Raw genomic sequence first — 16,140 nt, forward strand, 5'->3', positions numbered from 1 at the left:
CTAGCAGGCCTGGGGTGCATGAGGGATGCAGAAAGGTCTGTTCAAGCTCTCTCAAAAAATATAAGCCAGACAACAACACCTGCCTCCTGCCTCCCACTGGCAAATGAGAGAAAGATGCTTGAGACACAGCATGAGCAGGGCTGGGGCAGGGAAGGGAGGGCATTCCTTTCTAAGATAGGTGTTCAGATCTTTTGGAGGGCAACTTGGTGGCTATTAACGAAGTAATTTTACCCCTAACCAGCAATTCCAAGTCTAGGTATCTTTCCTACAAAATAAGTGTACAAGGATGTTCACTGTTACTTATTCACTTGTTGAACAAATATTTACTGAGCACCTACTGGGCACCTATGAGGCATGGTTCTGGACTCAGGACATAGCCGTGAGCAAGGTCCCTGCCCTCCAGGCACCTATATGGTTGTAAAATCAAAACACAGCAAAAACTATGCGTTCAGGGTACCAGGTCAGTTACAGCCCCTCCGTGGTGTGGAATTCCATGCAGCCGTGGTGGAGACTGAAGCAGAGCTAAATAAATACACAGAGAGATGTGTAGGAGATACAACTCAATGAAAGAAACCATTTGGAAAGCAGAATATGTCCATACACACAAACACACACCATGCACATTTAGTGCATATAGGAAAACAGTCAGGAAGAACCAAATTGTTAACAGTGAACACATTTTAAGAGTCAAGATTCGGGGTATGGATAGAGAACTTTCATTTTTTTACTTTACATACTTCTATATTTTAAAAGGAGCATATCATACATATATGATATGCATTATACATCATATACATTCGTATTTTAAGGGGTATTTAATATCCTTGCTTGTACTTGTGATAATGGCATTGGGACTATGTAAAACAATAGTTTGGGGTTTTTTAGGGGGGAGATGCAAATTGAATTATCACCAAGGCAAATAGCCATGGTGTCTGGGGCTGCCTTTCTTTACTTATTTATAAAACATTTCAGGGTTTTTTCCTTTTTTTAATTTTTCTTATCGTTCCATTTATTTTTATTTTGGGGGAGGAGGTAATTATGTTTGTTTATTTATAAAAATTTTCTTTTAGCTTTGTCAGTTAATCTTTCCAAATATTTGAGAAAGAAATAACACCAGTCTTGTTTATTTATTTTTAATGGAGGTACGGGGACGGAACCCAGGACCTCATGCACGCTAAGCACACGCTCTGCCACTGAGCTGTACCCTCCCCTGCCGGGACTGCCTTTAAAGCCCTTCAGTAAATAGAAAAGGGTTGATGAAGCAGGAAAGACAAAATAGTGACAACTGTTGACTCCAAGTGGTTGGCATGGTGGGCTTTCATTACACTGTTCTCTACTTTGGTGTATGTTTAAAAGTTTTGATAATAAAAATTTCTAAATGTGCTTAGAACATGTTTTAAAAATGTATTAATCCAGTAAAACAACCTTGGGCATGGCTGTGCAGGGGATGCTAGCTGACCGGCTCCAGAGCCCCCACGTCTGACTGCGCTTTCTCTGACCCCCCGACCAAGGCAGCTCGGGAAGAGCAGTCAGCCCTCCAGCCCCGGGCGGGGGGGGGGGACTAAGGCCCCTCTGGCGGGGCAGGATGCGCAAGGACTCACCACAGGCGTGGAAGACCCGTGCTCGCTTGGCATCACGGCTGGAGGTGTGGAGGATGAGTTTGTGGTCATCGAAGAGGGCAGCGGGGCCTTGGGTCCGCAGGACCATGACGGACATGTCTTCCAGGTCTGTGGAGCCGGGCAGAGGGCGGGAGCTCAGGGGGCCTCTGACACCCCAGCACCTCCAACTCCTGCCTGCCGCCCTCCCCAGGGCACAGGGTGCCAGGACCTGGGTCTCTGAGCCCCAGCTCTGCCCACCCTGTGGAAACACTGAGAACCAACAAGAGCAAACCACGAAGATGTCCATAAGTGTGTGACGTGGTGAGCTACGTCCCACTCTGTGCCTCTGTTCCCTCATCTGCTCAGAGGAACAGGAAGTGGAGAGTGGCCAGCCCAGTGCCTGGCACACGACAGGTGTTCGGGAGATGCATTTAGGGTAAGAAGGCCACCTGGGCGGCAAGCAGGTGAGGAGCGAAGCCTCAGTCCCAGCATCACTCGCTGCTGCCCGTGGCCAGACCCTCCCTCCCTGGGCTTCAGCCTTCCTGTCTCTGAAACCAGGGACAATCATGCCCGTTTTCAGGGTAGCTGCAGGCATCTTGGCTGTGAAGCACCTCCCTGGCCCACATCTTTTGGGATGGACTTCCCTGACATCCAGGCCTGTGAGGCCTGGGGAGGAAGCCAGAATTGGGTTGGAATAGGAAACCTTGGATCTGCCACAGACCGGCTGAGTGACTTCAGGGGTCTCCTGACCTCTGAGCCTCAACAACTTCATCTCTGAATTGTGGAGATGCTGCCCTCCGGCTTGGATGGTTAGAGAATTCTGGGAAAGGGTCTGGCTCACGGTAAGTGCTTAAGTAATGTTAGCATTCTCCACTGCCCTAGAGGGAGAGAACGGTGAGTCAGCTCATTTCCAGAGCTCTGCCTCAGTGTGTGGGTGCCCACTGGCACTGGGGGTGTTGGGGAGGGCCAGATGCCAGCCTGAGGCAGGTTTGAAGGAGTATCATGGTGTATTAGGAGCTGAAACTATGGCCCCAAGCTCTGCCTTCAAGAGCTGCCCATGTGGGTCAGAATCCCTGCAGGATAGCTGAGCAGTGACCCTGGAAATCCAGGACCACGAGCTGCCCCGTCACCCCCTCACCTTGCAGGCAGTGCACACGCTGGTCACAGTTGTCCTGGTTATCACAGTTCAGATTGTCCCTGTCACAGTTCACCAGCAGGATGGCTCCGTACCCACCAGGCCCCCAGACCCACTGCCGCTGCCAACGACAAAGCAGATCTGATGATGGGGGCTCAGACCAGACCAGCGCCTCCCTCCCCAGTGTCCCCGTGGCCAGCCTCTGAACCCCATCTCTTTATCTTCACCCCACCCTCTGAGGATAGGTCCACTCCTGCTCAAGAAATGGAAATGGCTCCCTACTGCCCGCACCGTCAAGCCCAGCTACACATCTGCCTCTCATGGCTGTCTGTGTTATGCCTCCAGCCAATATCCTTTCTCCATAGGCAACTTCCTGATTACTAGATCCATTCCTCCCTCCGGGCCTTGGCCCCTGCTGTTTCTGCACCTGGAATGCCCTCCCTCTGGCATCGCTTTGCAGCCCAGCTCAGGTGGACTTCAAAGTCTTCCTCGCTCACAAAACCCATCTTGACCCTTCTCCTCTGAACTCCCAATGCATTAAATGCCACCACAATTCAGCCCAAAGTTCTTAGTTTCATACTTGGTAGATTTCCCTTTTCACCTAGTTGAGGGGGTCGGCATACTACTGCCGGTGGGCCAAACTTGGCCCACCCACTGCGTGTTTTTCTAAATAAAGTTTTATTGGAACGCTGTCACGTCCCTCTGTTTCTGTGTTGAATACAGCTCTTTCATCCTAAATGGCAGAATCAAGTCATTGCAACAGAGACAGTACGGCTGTCAAAGCCTGAAACGTTTACTATCCTGCTCTTACAGAAAATGTTTGCCAACTCCCAATCTAGGTTGAAAACCCAGAAGGATTTTTCCCTGCAAAGGAAGGCCTAGCCTGGGGCTAGGCACCTGTGTGCTTGAAAACTCTTGGTGATGATTTTTCTCTCAGTGAAAGACCCCCCCAGCTATGCCTGGTTCCTCTTTGGCTCCCTGACCTCGGCATCAGCTGGGAGGCAGGGGGACACGTGAGTGGCCTCAACCCTCTTAACCCAGCCTAGAGCATCTCCAAACTCCACGCCCCTTTCGGGTCCCAGGCAGAGATACCCTACCTTGTCCACAAAGCTCCTGTCCTGCCTGCCTTCACAGTTCAGGTCGCAATCCAGGGTGATATCTGTAAGGGGAGGGCAGAGGATAAGTCATGACAGGATTCCCAGGAGCCCAGCACAGGCCCATGGCCTCCAGCTTTTAGTCTCAGTCTCAGGACCCGCCTGGGGCCAAGCAAATAGAAGTCATTTCCAAGAAGACACTGCCCAAAGGTGAGGAGCATCTGGAACCTCCCTCCCTGGGCTAGGGAAAGAGGCCTTGAGGAGGAAGCAGGGTCAGAGAAAGGTCAAATGCTGCCCACTCCAGGAAGCCTTCCCTGAACTCTCCCTCTTCTGCATCCCTGTGGCCATCACTGTCTGGGGCACGCCCTGTACTGAGCCCAGGTCACGCTGGATACTCTTGGTCTGTATGAAGCTGACTCATCTCCTTGGGATGGGGCAGTGAGCCTGGACTTTGGGGTCTAAGAGTCGTGAATGTGAATCTGGGCTCAGCTTCTTCACAATTTCCCAGCCCCCTTCCCACCTTCTTAACCGTTCTCCCTAGAAACCTTTCTAAAACCCTAGAGATTTTACGATACCAATGAAGCATTCAAGGAGGAGAGGGAGAGAGAAGACCCCCAGCCCCTAGTAGAGAAATAGAGAATTTGAAATGATTTTTAATCGTGTGAAATGAGTGATACCCAGCCACCACGCAACAGGGTGTGAATCTTACAAACATAACGTGGGGCAAAAGAAGCCCAGCCCCAAAGGACGTGTAGAATATGATTCCATCCATAGAAAATTCAAATACAGGCAAAAATATATTATTTGGGTGTGCATACTTAGATGATCAAACCATAAAGAAAAGCATGAAATACTTATCACAAGATAGTGGTTACCTCTGGGGGAAGGAGGGAGTTATGATCAGAGAGGAGCTTGGAGGCAGGGTGTACTCTGGGGCGCTGGTCACATTCCACATTCTATTTCTTGGCCTGAGTGATGGTTGCCCGAGTGTTTGCTTTGTAACTATTCATTACTGTGTGTATGCATACACACACACACACACACACACTCACACACATAAAGCTTTGTGCACCTTTCTGTATGTGTATTTTCTTTTTTTTAATTAAAAAATTTTAATTGAAGTTATAGTCAGTTACAATATGTCAATTTCTGGTGTACAGCATCATGTTTCAGTCATGCATATACTTACATACATTCATTTTCATATTCTTTTTCATTATAGGTTACTACAAGATACTGAATAAAGTTCCCTGCGCTCTACAGAAGAAATTTGTTTTTTCTGTATGTGTATTTTCCAACGAACAAGGGTGTGTATGTGTTCTGGGGTGGGGTGGTGCAGAGAGGTACCCAACCTCAATCCTAATGAAAGGCAAATTAAAGCAACAGTGAGATACCAACCTCTCAAATTGTCAAAAATGGAAAGGGTTGACAATGTACAGTGTGGGCAAGGCATTCTCATGTGCTGTTGGTGGGTGTGTAAAGTGGTGTGGTCTTTTGTGAACAGCCATTTGGCAATAGCTATCAGAACTTTAAATGTATGTTCCCTATAACTCACCGGATCTGCTTCTCAAAATGCCTCCTGCACGCAGAAAACAAACTAGGGTTACCAAAGAGGAAAGAGGAGGCAGGGATAAATTAGGAGTTTGGGATTAACAGATACACATGACTCTATAGATAAACAACAAGGCCCTACTGTGTAGCACAGGGAACAATACTCAATCTCTTTTTATTATTATCTAATTTTAATGGAGGTACTAGGGATTGAACCCAGGACCCTGTGCATGCTGAACAAGCACTCTACCAGTTGAACTATACCCTCCCCCATATATTCAGTTTCTTGTAGTGACATACAATGGAAAAGAATCTGAAGAGAAAAAATATATATGTATGTGTATGTATATGTATAACTGAATCGCTTTGCTGTACACCTGAAACTAACATTGTAAATCAACTATACATTCAATAAAAAATAAGATTTAAAAAAATGTAAAAATGCTACCTGCAGATGAATCATTTTCAACTTTCTTGCTAAGTGTTCTCCAAGTATTTGTACCAATGCAAACCCCCATCCCCAGTGCAAGGAGCTCCCGCATCCATATCCTTGGCGACACTATCTTCCTTTCTAAAAAGTTTTAATTAATTAACTAATAAGTTTCTTTTCACTTGGGTTCTGATCCTTGGGGCTTTCTCAACTGTGAATTGCTAGTTCATATTTTTTGCCTATTTCTATTAATTGTTTTGTTTTCCTTTCTTATTGATTGGAGTTCTCCATCATCTACATACACCCATCAGCCATTCGCATTGCAAATTTCTTCTCCCAACCATAGTTTGACTTTGTACTTGTACAGAAATTTTTTATTTAAAACATTTTTTAAATTTTAATTTAGCAATCCTTCCCCTCATGGCCTGTGCTTTTGTTTTGCCTTGTTAAAACACTGGACTACGCTGAAGTTGAAATGATATTCTCTTACAAAAGCTTTAAAATTTTGAATTTCATTTTGAGATTTTTTAACCCACCTGAAATTTATTTACTTTAAAAAATTTTCAGAATTGAAGTATGTTGATGTACAAGATTATATATATAATATAGGTATATAATATAGAGATTCACAATTTTTAAAGGTTATACTCCTTTTACAGTTATTATAAAATATTGGCTATGTATCCTTGTAGCTTATTTTATAACTAATAGTTTGCACCTCTTAATCCCCTACCTCTATACTGCCTCTCCCCCTTCCCTCTCCCCACTGGGAACCACTAGAGAAATTCATTTTTGAGTATGGTCTGAGGCAGGGCTCCAAGTTCATTGAGTGTCACCGGACAATCACATGAGCCTGGGTCTCTGTCCTGGTTCTCTATGTGACCCCTTGCTCTATATTTAACACTATATTTAACCGATTTCACACGTCCCTTGGTTGAGGCCCCCAGCTTACCAACACAGGTGAGGTAGAGCACCGCGTAGGCCAGGGGCAGGGGCTCATGGCTGGAATGGTAGGAAATCTGAACCTGTAGAGAGATGGGTCCAGGGTCAAGCTGGCTGAAGCCAAGAGCTCTACCCCCAAAACACAGGTCTCGGGGGAATCTGGCAGGGAGAGGAGGAGGTCTCAAGAAACTCTGTGCACTCAAGTTGAGTTTACTAGCCCGGCTCCTCCTTTAGCCTCCTCTGTGCCATTTATTTTTCCATGCCTCAATTGGCCCACCTGTAAAATAGGAACTATATGTGAGGGACTCCATGGAGACCCGCATTGCAGTGCCGCCCAGGACTACTGCGGGGTTTGAGCGAGCCTCTACTCCCCTTTGGGTCTCAGTTTCACCAGTCATAAAATGAGGACTTTGGACTGGGCAGGATTTAGCGATTCTCTCTTCACAGTGGGATTCAGATAAGCCTCGACTGAGCCTGGCAAATCTGGGTTCTATGACCTTGGCCAAGGCCCTTCTCCTTTCTGAGCTGCCTCAGTTTCCTAATCTGCAAAATGGGGACCACGCAGGTCTCCACCTCCGAGGATGGTCGTGCAGCTCTGAATCAATCCATGTAAAAGACTGATCCCGTAGGAACTGCCCAAGAACTCCCAGTCATTGTTACTAGGGGGCAGGTGTGGCAGTGAGTGCAGAGCGCAGGAGTCAGACGGCCTGCGCTGGGATTCAGGACCCACCGGGCGAAAACATCCCGAGAAAAGTTACTGTTCTTGCTGGGCCTCAATTTCCTCAGCTATAGAGTGGGGATAATAATAGTTCCATAGGACTGATTATAGGCTGTGAGGATGAAAGAAGGAAACATGTGGCATGCCTGGCACAGTGCCTGGCCCACAGCAGGCACCCAATAACTGTCAGAGGTGAGGCTGAAGATGCGGGTGATGATAAAGCAATTCCAGGCGGATGCATCAAAGCCCCTTCGAACCCTGGCCTTCCATGTGGACATTCCCTCCCGATGTGGGTCCCTCAACTCTCTGGCTCCGATATCCTCATCTCAGCCAGAAGGTTCAGGAGCTTATAGAGGCCACGCACCTCTCAGTCCTGGGAGCCCCGGAATCCTGCAGTTACTGAGCCCCAGCAATGATGCTTGCCTCAGGCAGACAATTAACTGGATCTCGGCCAAAAGTGAGGGGAGGGAAGTAGGGGGACAGTCTGACCACCCTCCTCAATCCCTGTGGTTCTTGGGGTCAAAGAACTCAGGGTGGGGAGGTGCCCACATGGCCTCGGGCTCAATGAGGGGCACCAGGAGGGGCCTCTTACAGGCTGGCTGGTTCCCTTGCTCTGCCCCGGGGCCTCTGTCCTGGCTCTCACTGATCACGCTCCTTGGTGTCAGTTTCCTTGTCTGTAAAATGGGTTCATGGAGTCCTGCCCCCATCTGCTTCATAGAGCTCCCTGGGTAGGCTAAATCAGAAACATGGATGGTAATGATGTGGGGGTGATGGAGGGAACATGCCCCCAGTGGTCAGACAGGTCTGTGATGAGTTCTAGTTTTCCCACTGATCAGACGTGGCCCTGGACAGTTACTCTGAACCTTGGTAGCCCCACCTGTGACATGAGGATCAGACAGACCTTGACTCTCAGGGCTGTTGTGAGGGCTGGAGGCAGTCAGGGCACAAAGTCGGTGTTCCTTAAAGGGCCAGTTTTTCGAAGCATGATTCCTGACATGGAATGGGGACCTGTTACCCACACAACAAGGCCTAGTTCCCATCACCCTTTTAAGGGGTGTCACCTGTGCCAAGCTCAAGGGCCATCCCATTTCTCCCACTTTTTAAATGCCCCCTGCCCTGGGGCCGGAACTTGGCCTCCAGCTGGGCCTTGTTAAACTCACCCTCACTGGCTGAATGAGCAGAGAGAGAAGAGGAAGGGGAGCCATCCTGCCTCTGAGAAGGGAACGGGGTCAGGAAGAGAGTGGGTTGGGGAAGACAAGGCGGCTGGAGGAGGGGGTATCTCTCCAGGCAGCGGCACCCATCCCCCATCTCTGCTTTCTCTCCTTCATTCAGAGAGGGAGAGCTCATGTATCAACCCTCAGCCAGCAGATGGGGAAACTGAGGCCCAACCCGAAGACCTGACACAACTCCCCCCATCACAAGGGGTCTTGAGAAGCAAGAGCAGGAGCAAAGCCTGGCTCACATCCCGCTCCACACCACCTCCTAGGAGGGAGGTGCAATGACTATCCCCATTTTATAGATGGGGAAACTGAGGCCCAGAGGGGGGATGTGACTCTCCGGTGGACTCACAATTGGTGTTTGAAAGTCACAGAGCTGGCTGGCACCAGGGCCAGGCGCTGACCCACTGTGCTACCCTGCGCTCTGGGTAAAGAGATGGCGCCAGGCCCTTATGAAGCTAGATCACTGCCTCCCCACCATCCCCCAGACCAGGGGACCCACTCACATGACTGTCATTGAGGTCGTTGCTGGGAGAGTTCACGACTACGATGATCTTGAACCCTGAATCAAAGTGCCACCGCCTGGTGTCTGCACGCTCCCGCTTCTTCTCCATGCTGGGAGAGATGTAGATGTCCACGCCGGGGGTCCCATAGACCTCAAACATCTCCGTGCCCTGGGGTACGGCCCTGGGGAGGACAGGAGCCGTGAGAAGCGCCAGGAGGTGGCCCTTGTTCAGATGCTTGAGTTCTGGCTCAAACATTTGCTTCCTCCAAGAAGCCTTTCCTGACTACCTTTGGCCTCTCAGATCCTCACAGCAAGCCCCTGGGAGCCAAGCCTGGACCCCACACACGTTACACAGTCTTACATTCTAAGGTTCTGTGTTTATTAAAATTTCCCTTGTGGGTTCTTTAGGCATTAGTTGTAGAGTTAAAAAGATTGTTGTCCTGCGGACTGCAGTCCTCCAACTCCAGCTAGTCTTGGCGTCTGAAGTCAGTCTCTTCTTCCTCTGACTGTCTAGGGGGTGCTCATTGTGCACGCAGGCACTGCCGCGCTGTGGCAAATACACCCGCTGCCCTAGAGCCTTCAATCACTCCAGCCAGATGGGGCTCAGGACCATGGGATCGGTGGGATCCCATGTAGGGAGAGGCCACTGTAAACCAGAGGGGCCAGAAGGCTTCCTGGAGGAAGCAGTACACACATCCAGCTGGGGGAGAAGAGCAGCTGACACTGGCTGAGCCCTTGCCATGTGCAGCCCGATCTGAGTTTATGTGTATTATGTCATGTAACCCACTCAAAAACCCCAGGAAGTAGGTACTGTTATTGTCTCCCATTTTACAGATGGGAAAATTGAGGTTAAAGTAACTTGTGCAAAGTCATGGAGCTAATAAGTGACAGGACAGGGATCCAAACCCAGGCCTTCTGGCTCCTGAGTCCACATTCTTACCCAAGAGTACTACCATCAGTCATCATAACTCCTGGCCCCCGGCCCCTGCACACTTATTGTGGCAGGTTCGGCTAAAGACTTTCCAAACACCAGCTCATCTAATCCTTGGCTCCAAGAGGAGGGGCTTATTACTCCCATTTACACGTGGGGAAACTGAGGCTCAGGATGTGCAAAAGGCTTCCTCAAGTTGGCACAGTCAACCATGAAGCCCCCACTCCCAGGCCTTTTCCCTTTCCCACCTCCACCCAGAGGAGAACAGACCTCCTTCAAAGCCCCCTCTTCATTCCTCCACCAGCAACATTCTGACACTTCTCGACATGGCTTCTTTATAAAAAGAGAAATAAATGAAGCTCAAACTGTACTCCCCCAGGGGGCTCCCACTCCAGGGCTTGGCCCTGCCAGAGATCCTCACCAGGTAGGCGGGGCTGGAACACCTGTGTCCCCTCCCAAGCAGGGCCGCCAGCTTTCATAAAATACAGAACATGCAGTTGGACATGAATTTCGGATAAACAGCAAACAAGTGTTTTAGTTTCGGTATAGCCCATGCAATATTTCAGACATGCTTACACCAAAAAATTATTCATTGTTTATCTGGACTTCAGGTTTAACTAGGCATCCTGGATTTTATCTGGTAACCCTACTACCAAAGCTATAATTTCCAGGGCCCTGGCCTGCTGTGCCCTTGGTGTGTGAGCCAGACCATCAGGGGACACAGAGACCCTGGATAGAGAGGCATGGGGACATGGAGACAGAGAGAGACAAGGAGACATGAAGAGATATGGAGAACCAGGAAGACAGAGACTTGTGGAGATGGAGATAGAGTTGGGTACGAAGGGCCCCCAGTACCCTGCCCTCAACCCCAAACTGCTCCGCGGACCCCAGGCCTCAACAAGCTCAAGCTGAACACCTTCGCTGGTCCTTCTTTGATGTTGTTAAAGTCCACCCAGTTCCCAGGCCCCAGCCCCTGGCTTGGGGTATTTCAGCCCAGCTCCCCTGCACCTCACTGGCACAAGCCCTGTGTGATACCAGGGGACCCCTGATGAAGATGGAAGCGCCCCTGCCCAGGAGGCTCCCAAAGAAGCCGGGGGCTCGATGGCACCACGACCAGGGTCAGGAGTCAGGTTCTAGACCGGGCTGGGTCACACATCAGCCAGGTCACCTTGAGTAAATGACCTGGCCTCCCTGGGCTCAGTAACCTCGTGCTATAAAGTGGGATAATGACACCTGCCCGACCAACCTCACGGGCAATTGTGAGGCTCAAGTGCAATAATATACGGGGGAGTCTTGGAAAACGACCAGCCCGGGACAGGGGAAGGGTTTATTAAGGTAAATTAGGGCGCAGGAAATGGATAGATGGAAGCAGGTTGAGAGGGTGGGTTGTGTCTGGAGAAGACTTCCCAGAGGAAAGCAGCTGAGCCAAGGATGAGGGGGATGGGCTTCCACTCCAGAGCCGTAGGAGGTGAAGTGTAAACTCAGGCTGCAAAGAGCTCATTTTCATTTCTCCCCTATGTAATAGGGAGCCAGCGATGGTTCTTGATGTGAGCAGTAACACAATGGAGCCACGGCAAGATGGTTAAGCCTGTGGACTCTGGGGCTGGGCAGTCTGGTTCAAATCCCAGCCCTATTGCTCACTAGCTGTGTGACCTTAAGGGAGTGATTTGGCCTCCCTCTGCCTCAGGGTCTACATCTATAGCGTGGGGTGATGGAAGGTGAAAGAAGTGGGTGTGTGTGAACAGTTGGGATGAAAGTTGGAAGCACTTCAGCTCATGCCCTTGTTTCACTGCTGGGGAAACTGAGGCCCAGAAGAGAAGGGACTAGACTAAAAGGCCACATCCTAGACTCCCAGTCCAGTGATCATGCCCCATCATGTGGCTGTATCCTGGGAAAATCAAAGGGGTGGCTGCTAGGAAAGCCTGCATCAGGTATGGAAGGCTCCAGATCCCCCATTTCCTGGAGGACAGGGGAAGCGGCCAGAGTCTCACCTGGATTAAGTTCTTCTTCCAGCCAGGCCACCCCAAGCTGCCAGAGTGCTGTTCTAGGCACACCCCAGCCCAGCCCTAGGGGCTCATGTAGTTGAGAGCCTCGGGCTCTCTGCAGCTGAGGCTGTCCACATGTAGGACAGTCCAAGAGCCTCCCAAGCACTACGCCCTCCCAGCCAGCCTGAGCGCCCAACTGATTCAGTGGCACAGCCAGTCTAGGAGCTGGTGTATGTGGGGAAAATATGGTGGGATGACCGACAGTTCTGGTTTGTCAGGGACAGAGGTGTTTCCTGGGGTGCAGTGCTAAAATCTAGAAAAGCTTGGGCAAACCTCACAGTGGTCAACCTCAGACCTACCTGTTGAAATGCAGATTCCAGAAACATAAGCGCTGTGGGCAAAGCTCTAAGACCTGCATTTTAAACCATACTGATGCCCAGTGAAGTCTGAGGACTATGGCTAAGGATGGACTATGTCTCAGAAATGCTGGACCCTGACCCCTACCCCTGGGAGTGTGGGCGTGACTCCCTGTGAGCCCACGTGCTCCTGGGAATCAAGGCAGGTCAGGTGTCCCTTTAGATTCATGTCACCCTTTCAATGGTGAGGATGACGATAGTGACAATGGTGATGAAGACAGCTCCCCTAGCCTTATGATGTTGGTACTATTTTCCCCACTTTACAGATAAGAAAACCAAGGTTCAGAGATGCCAGGTGACTTGCTCAAAGTCACAGAGCTGGTAAGTGACAGAGCCAGGACTCACAGCCAGCTGTGTCCCAACTCCCTTCCCAAACACAAACCCATCTTCTCCCTTCATGGGCTCAGAGCCTCAGCCTCTGGGAAAATAAAGCCAGACATTTCAGGCCTGGGAAACTGATGGGAAAGGTCTTTATGCTGAAAACAGAAAGGATGAAAAGATGAGCATTAGGGTCCCCAACATGCTGGCCCGCGGGAGCAGAGGAGACCAAGACCCAGGCAGCTTAGGCTCTGGGTGGGAGTACCAGCTGCCCCTCCCTGCGCAGTGAGGATCCCAGATTCCCGAGTCGGCCAGCCTCACTGATAGAACCAGGTTCAGGCAATCGCTGCCCCTCCTTAATCCTGCGTTCTTCCTGCCCCTGGAAAATGGCAGCCACACAAACCCTTTTTCCAAAGTCCAAATACTTAAGAGAGTTGAAGATGCATCCGCCTTCCAGAAGCCAGCTCTCCGCACAGGCAAGTCAGAGCTCTTACACCAAACAAAATCTGGTGGAGACAGAAGGGCGGCTGCTTTATCAAATCAGGGAGGAGGCTCAGAGGTCTCCATGAACTGAGTTTGAAGCCTACTCTGTAACCGAGCAGGACCCTGAGGGGCCTTTCCAGAACAAATGCCCTTTACCCCCACCATGTTCTCTGCCTGCCTCCTGTCTGTAGAAAAACTTTAGTCTCCTAGGCTTCCCCATGTTCCAGAGTACACTGCATCAGAGAAGGGAGAAAATGCAGAAAGAAAGGAAAACAGCCAAGCAAGACAAAATAATAGTAGTTTAGTCATTAAACAAAGTCAAGGACGTTTAACTCCTCCTCAAGGGTTGTAGATAATATTCTGAGCCATATCTCTAGAGCTGTTTTGTAGAGCCTGAAACCCACACCAGGTGGAAGAAGTTAACTGCACGCTGCCCGCAAGCACTTAGACCCCAGACGGGCTGGAACCAGAAGGCTGATGAAATTGACTCCCAATTACCTCACCACCAACCAATCAGAAGGATGTCCACGAGCTGATTACGCCCCCTACAACCGCTTTCCCTCACCCTGTCTTTAAAGACTTCCCTGACAGCTTTCGGGGAGTTGGGGTCTTTTGAGCCCTAGCTGTCTGGACTCCTTGCTTGGCGCCTGCAATAAACACAGCACTTTCCTTCACCACAACCTGGGGTCAGTAGATTGGCTTTACTGTGGGCAGGTGAGCAGACCCAAGTTTGGTTCCGTAACGACTCTGCTATGCCAACATTTTCAGGGTACATACAGGGAAACTGAAGCCCAGGATGGTGCAGAAAGTTGCTCAAGATGACAGAGCAATGGGTGACAGAACTAGGAGCAAAACTCAGGGTTCCCGGCCCCCAGGTGCCCCGAGCCTCCTCATTCTGTTAGACCACCTCTGCTGAGCAAGGGGTTAGCTGGTTGCCCTTCCAACCCAGGGCAGTGGTTCTCAACCCTGGCTGCACATCCACACCCAGTGCCTGGCTCAGCACGCCTGTGTATTACTCCTCCGTATCCTTCCCCGCTAAGAATCCCCGCTCAGGAAGGCAAAGCCCCCTTACCAAGTCTGGGTCATCTCCAACTCAACGGAAGGCGGGAGGACAGAGTTTAGTTCACTGCCACAGACAGAGAGGAGTCTTAAAGGTCTTGCCTGTGCTCACCCTTCAAGGCTCTGGTTGGTGCCCTTCCTCCAGGAAGCCTGCCCTGACTGTTCAGCCTGTGCTAATTTCTCTTTTCTTATCTCCTTCTTCTCCCAGGAGGGCTCAGAGGTTGTTCCCCAGCCACCTGGTGGATGGCAGGTTTGGGAATGCTTGAGGCTGTCTATGGGGCCAGAAAAGAGCCTTAAAATGATGATGATGATAATAATTCACACACCAAGCATCGCCTATGTATTCCACATGCACAATCTCATACAATTGTCCCAATTGCCCTTTGAAATGAAGGCCAAAGTGTTTAGGCTGCTTCCTGGCTCTGCCACTCCTCACTGGCTGTGTGACATGGGGCAAGTTACTTAACCTCTCTGTGCCTCAGCTTTCTCATCTCAAAAATGAAGGTAAAGATGGTACCCACTTCACAGAATAGTTGTAAGCATTAGTTCACATGTTAGGGAAGTGACTGGTATGGAGCTGGCTTTAAATATCATTGCTGCTATTACTATTATTATCTTCATTTTACACATGAAGAAAGAGAGACTCGAGAGGTTGAGTGGCTTTCTCAAGGTCACACAGCTGCTAGGTCAGAGAGCCAGGGCTGAGCCACCCCTCCCACTGCCCTTTCTCTCGTTGGCCCACAGTCTGAGTGCCCAGGATGGCTAAATCACAGCATCTCTAAGCTGGAAGGGATTTTGGAGTTAATCTGGTCCTGCTGCCCTTGCAAGACAGGAATCATTACTGCAGAACCCCTGCGAGGTGGTCCAGCCCCTGCTAGAACTGCAGGACAGGGTTCTCAGAGGGCAGAGACCATGCCTGCTTGTTCACTATTGAGTCCCCGTGTCTGGAACATGCTAGACTGCAAAGAAACACTTGATGAACATGTGTGTGAACATACTAGGAGCTCTCCTGCATCTCCAAGGTGTTCTGGTCATCGGAGACCCCAGAGTCCCTTGTTTAAGGGTGCCAGAGTCCCCATCCCCCACTCTGTGACTGTCCCACTTACAGGCTCCTCTGCGAACCCCAAGGTGGCCCATCTAACCACATCATCCGAAGACACTACTGCCTTCACCTCTCGTGACCCAAATCTGTCCTCCATCCTCTGCAGGGGAGGAGCCAGGCCGGGGCTTCCTGGGGCAGGTCAAGCTAGAGACACATCTGCCCGATGGGCACTTGGCAGCCAGGGCAAGTGAGTCACCCCCATGGGCATGCAGTGTTGGAGGAGGCAGTGGCGCCAGCTGGTATGAGTACCCCCTCTTCCATCCCCCCTCTGTGGCTGCCCCCAGCTGCAGGAGCAAATGAATCCCTTTCCCACTCACTGCCCACCCACCCTCAACCAGGCTTTAGCTCCCGCTACTTAGCTTGGCTGGGCCTGCTCCAGACTTGGTTCCCTCCCATGACCCACTTCTCACCTACTTTTGTCTAATGCCCCGGAACCAACCCCATCTCTACTTCTGACTAAGTTCACTCTAATTTTTGAAGTCTTAGTCCGGAATACAGGTTCTCAGCTGGGGGTGACGTTTCCCTCCAGGGCACATTTGGCAATGTCTGGAGATGTTTTTGGCTGCCACGAGTAGTGGGTGTGCTACCAGCAGCTAGTGAGCAGAAGCCAGAGACGCTGCTCAACATGTCACAGCGCACAGGACGGTCCCCTCACC

General features: G+C 50.4%; 1 protein-coding gene across 1 annotated transcript in view; it reads right to left on the bottom strand.

Annotated features, from left to right (window-relative positions):
• Positions 1–16,140, bottom strand: part of PADI3 (peptidyl arginine deiminase 3) — a 29,565-nt gene that overhangs the window by 12,285 nt on the left and 1,140 nt on the right. Inside the window, exons 2-6 of the mRNA XM_011000909.3 lie at positions 9,192–9,372; positions 6,761–6,833; positions 3,831–3,892; positions 2,737–2,854; positions 1,602–1,727 (exon numbers count right to left, since the gene is read on the bottom strand). Of these exons, the coding sequence (XP_010999211.3) occupies positions 1,602–1,727; positions 2,737–2,854; positions 3,831–3,892; positions 6,761–6,833; positions 9,192–9,372 (560 nt within the window). The remainder of the gene's footprint in view (positions 1–1,601; positions 1,728–2,736; positions 2,855–3,830; positions 3,893–6,760; positions 6,834–9,191; positions 9,373–16,140) is intronic.

Source organism: Camelus dromedarius, chromosome 14, assembly GCF_036321535.1.
Source record: "Camelus dromedarius isolate mCamDro1 chromosome 14, mCamDro1.pat, whole genome shotgun sequence".
Classification (NCBI taxonomy): Eukaryota; Metazoa; Chordata; class Mammalia; order Artiodactyla; family Camelidae; genus Camelus; species Camelus dromedarius.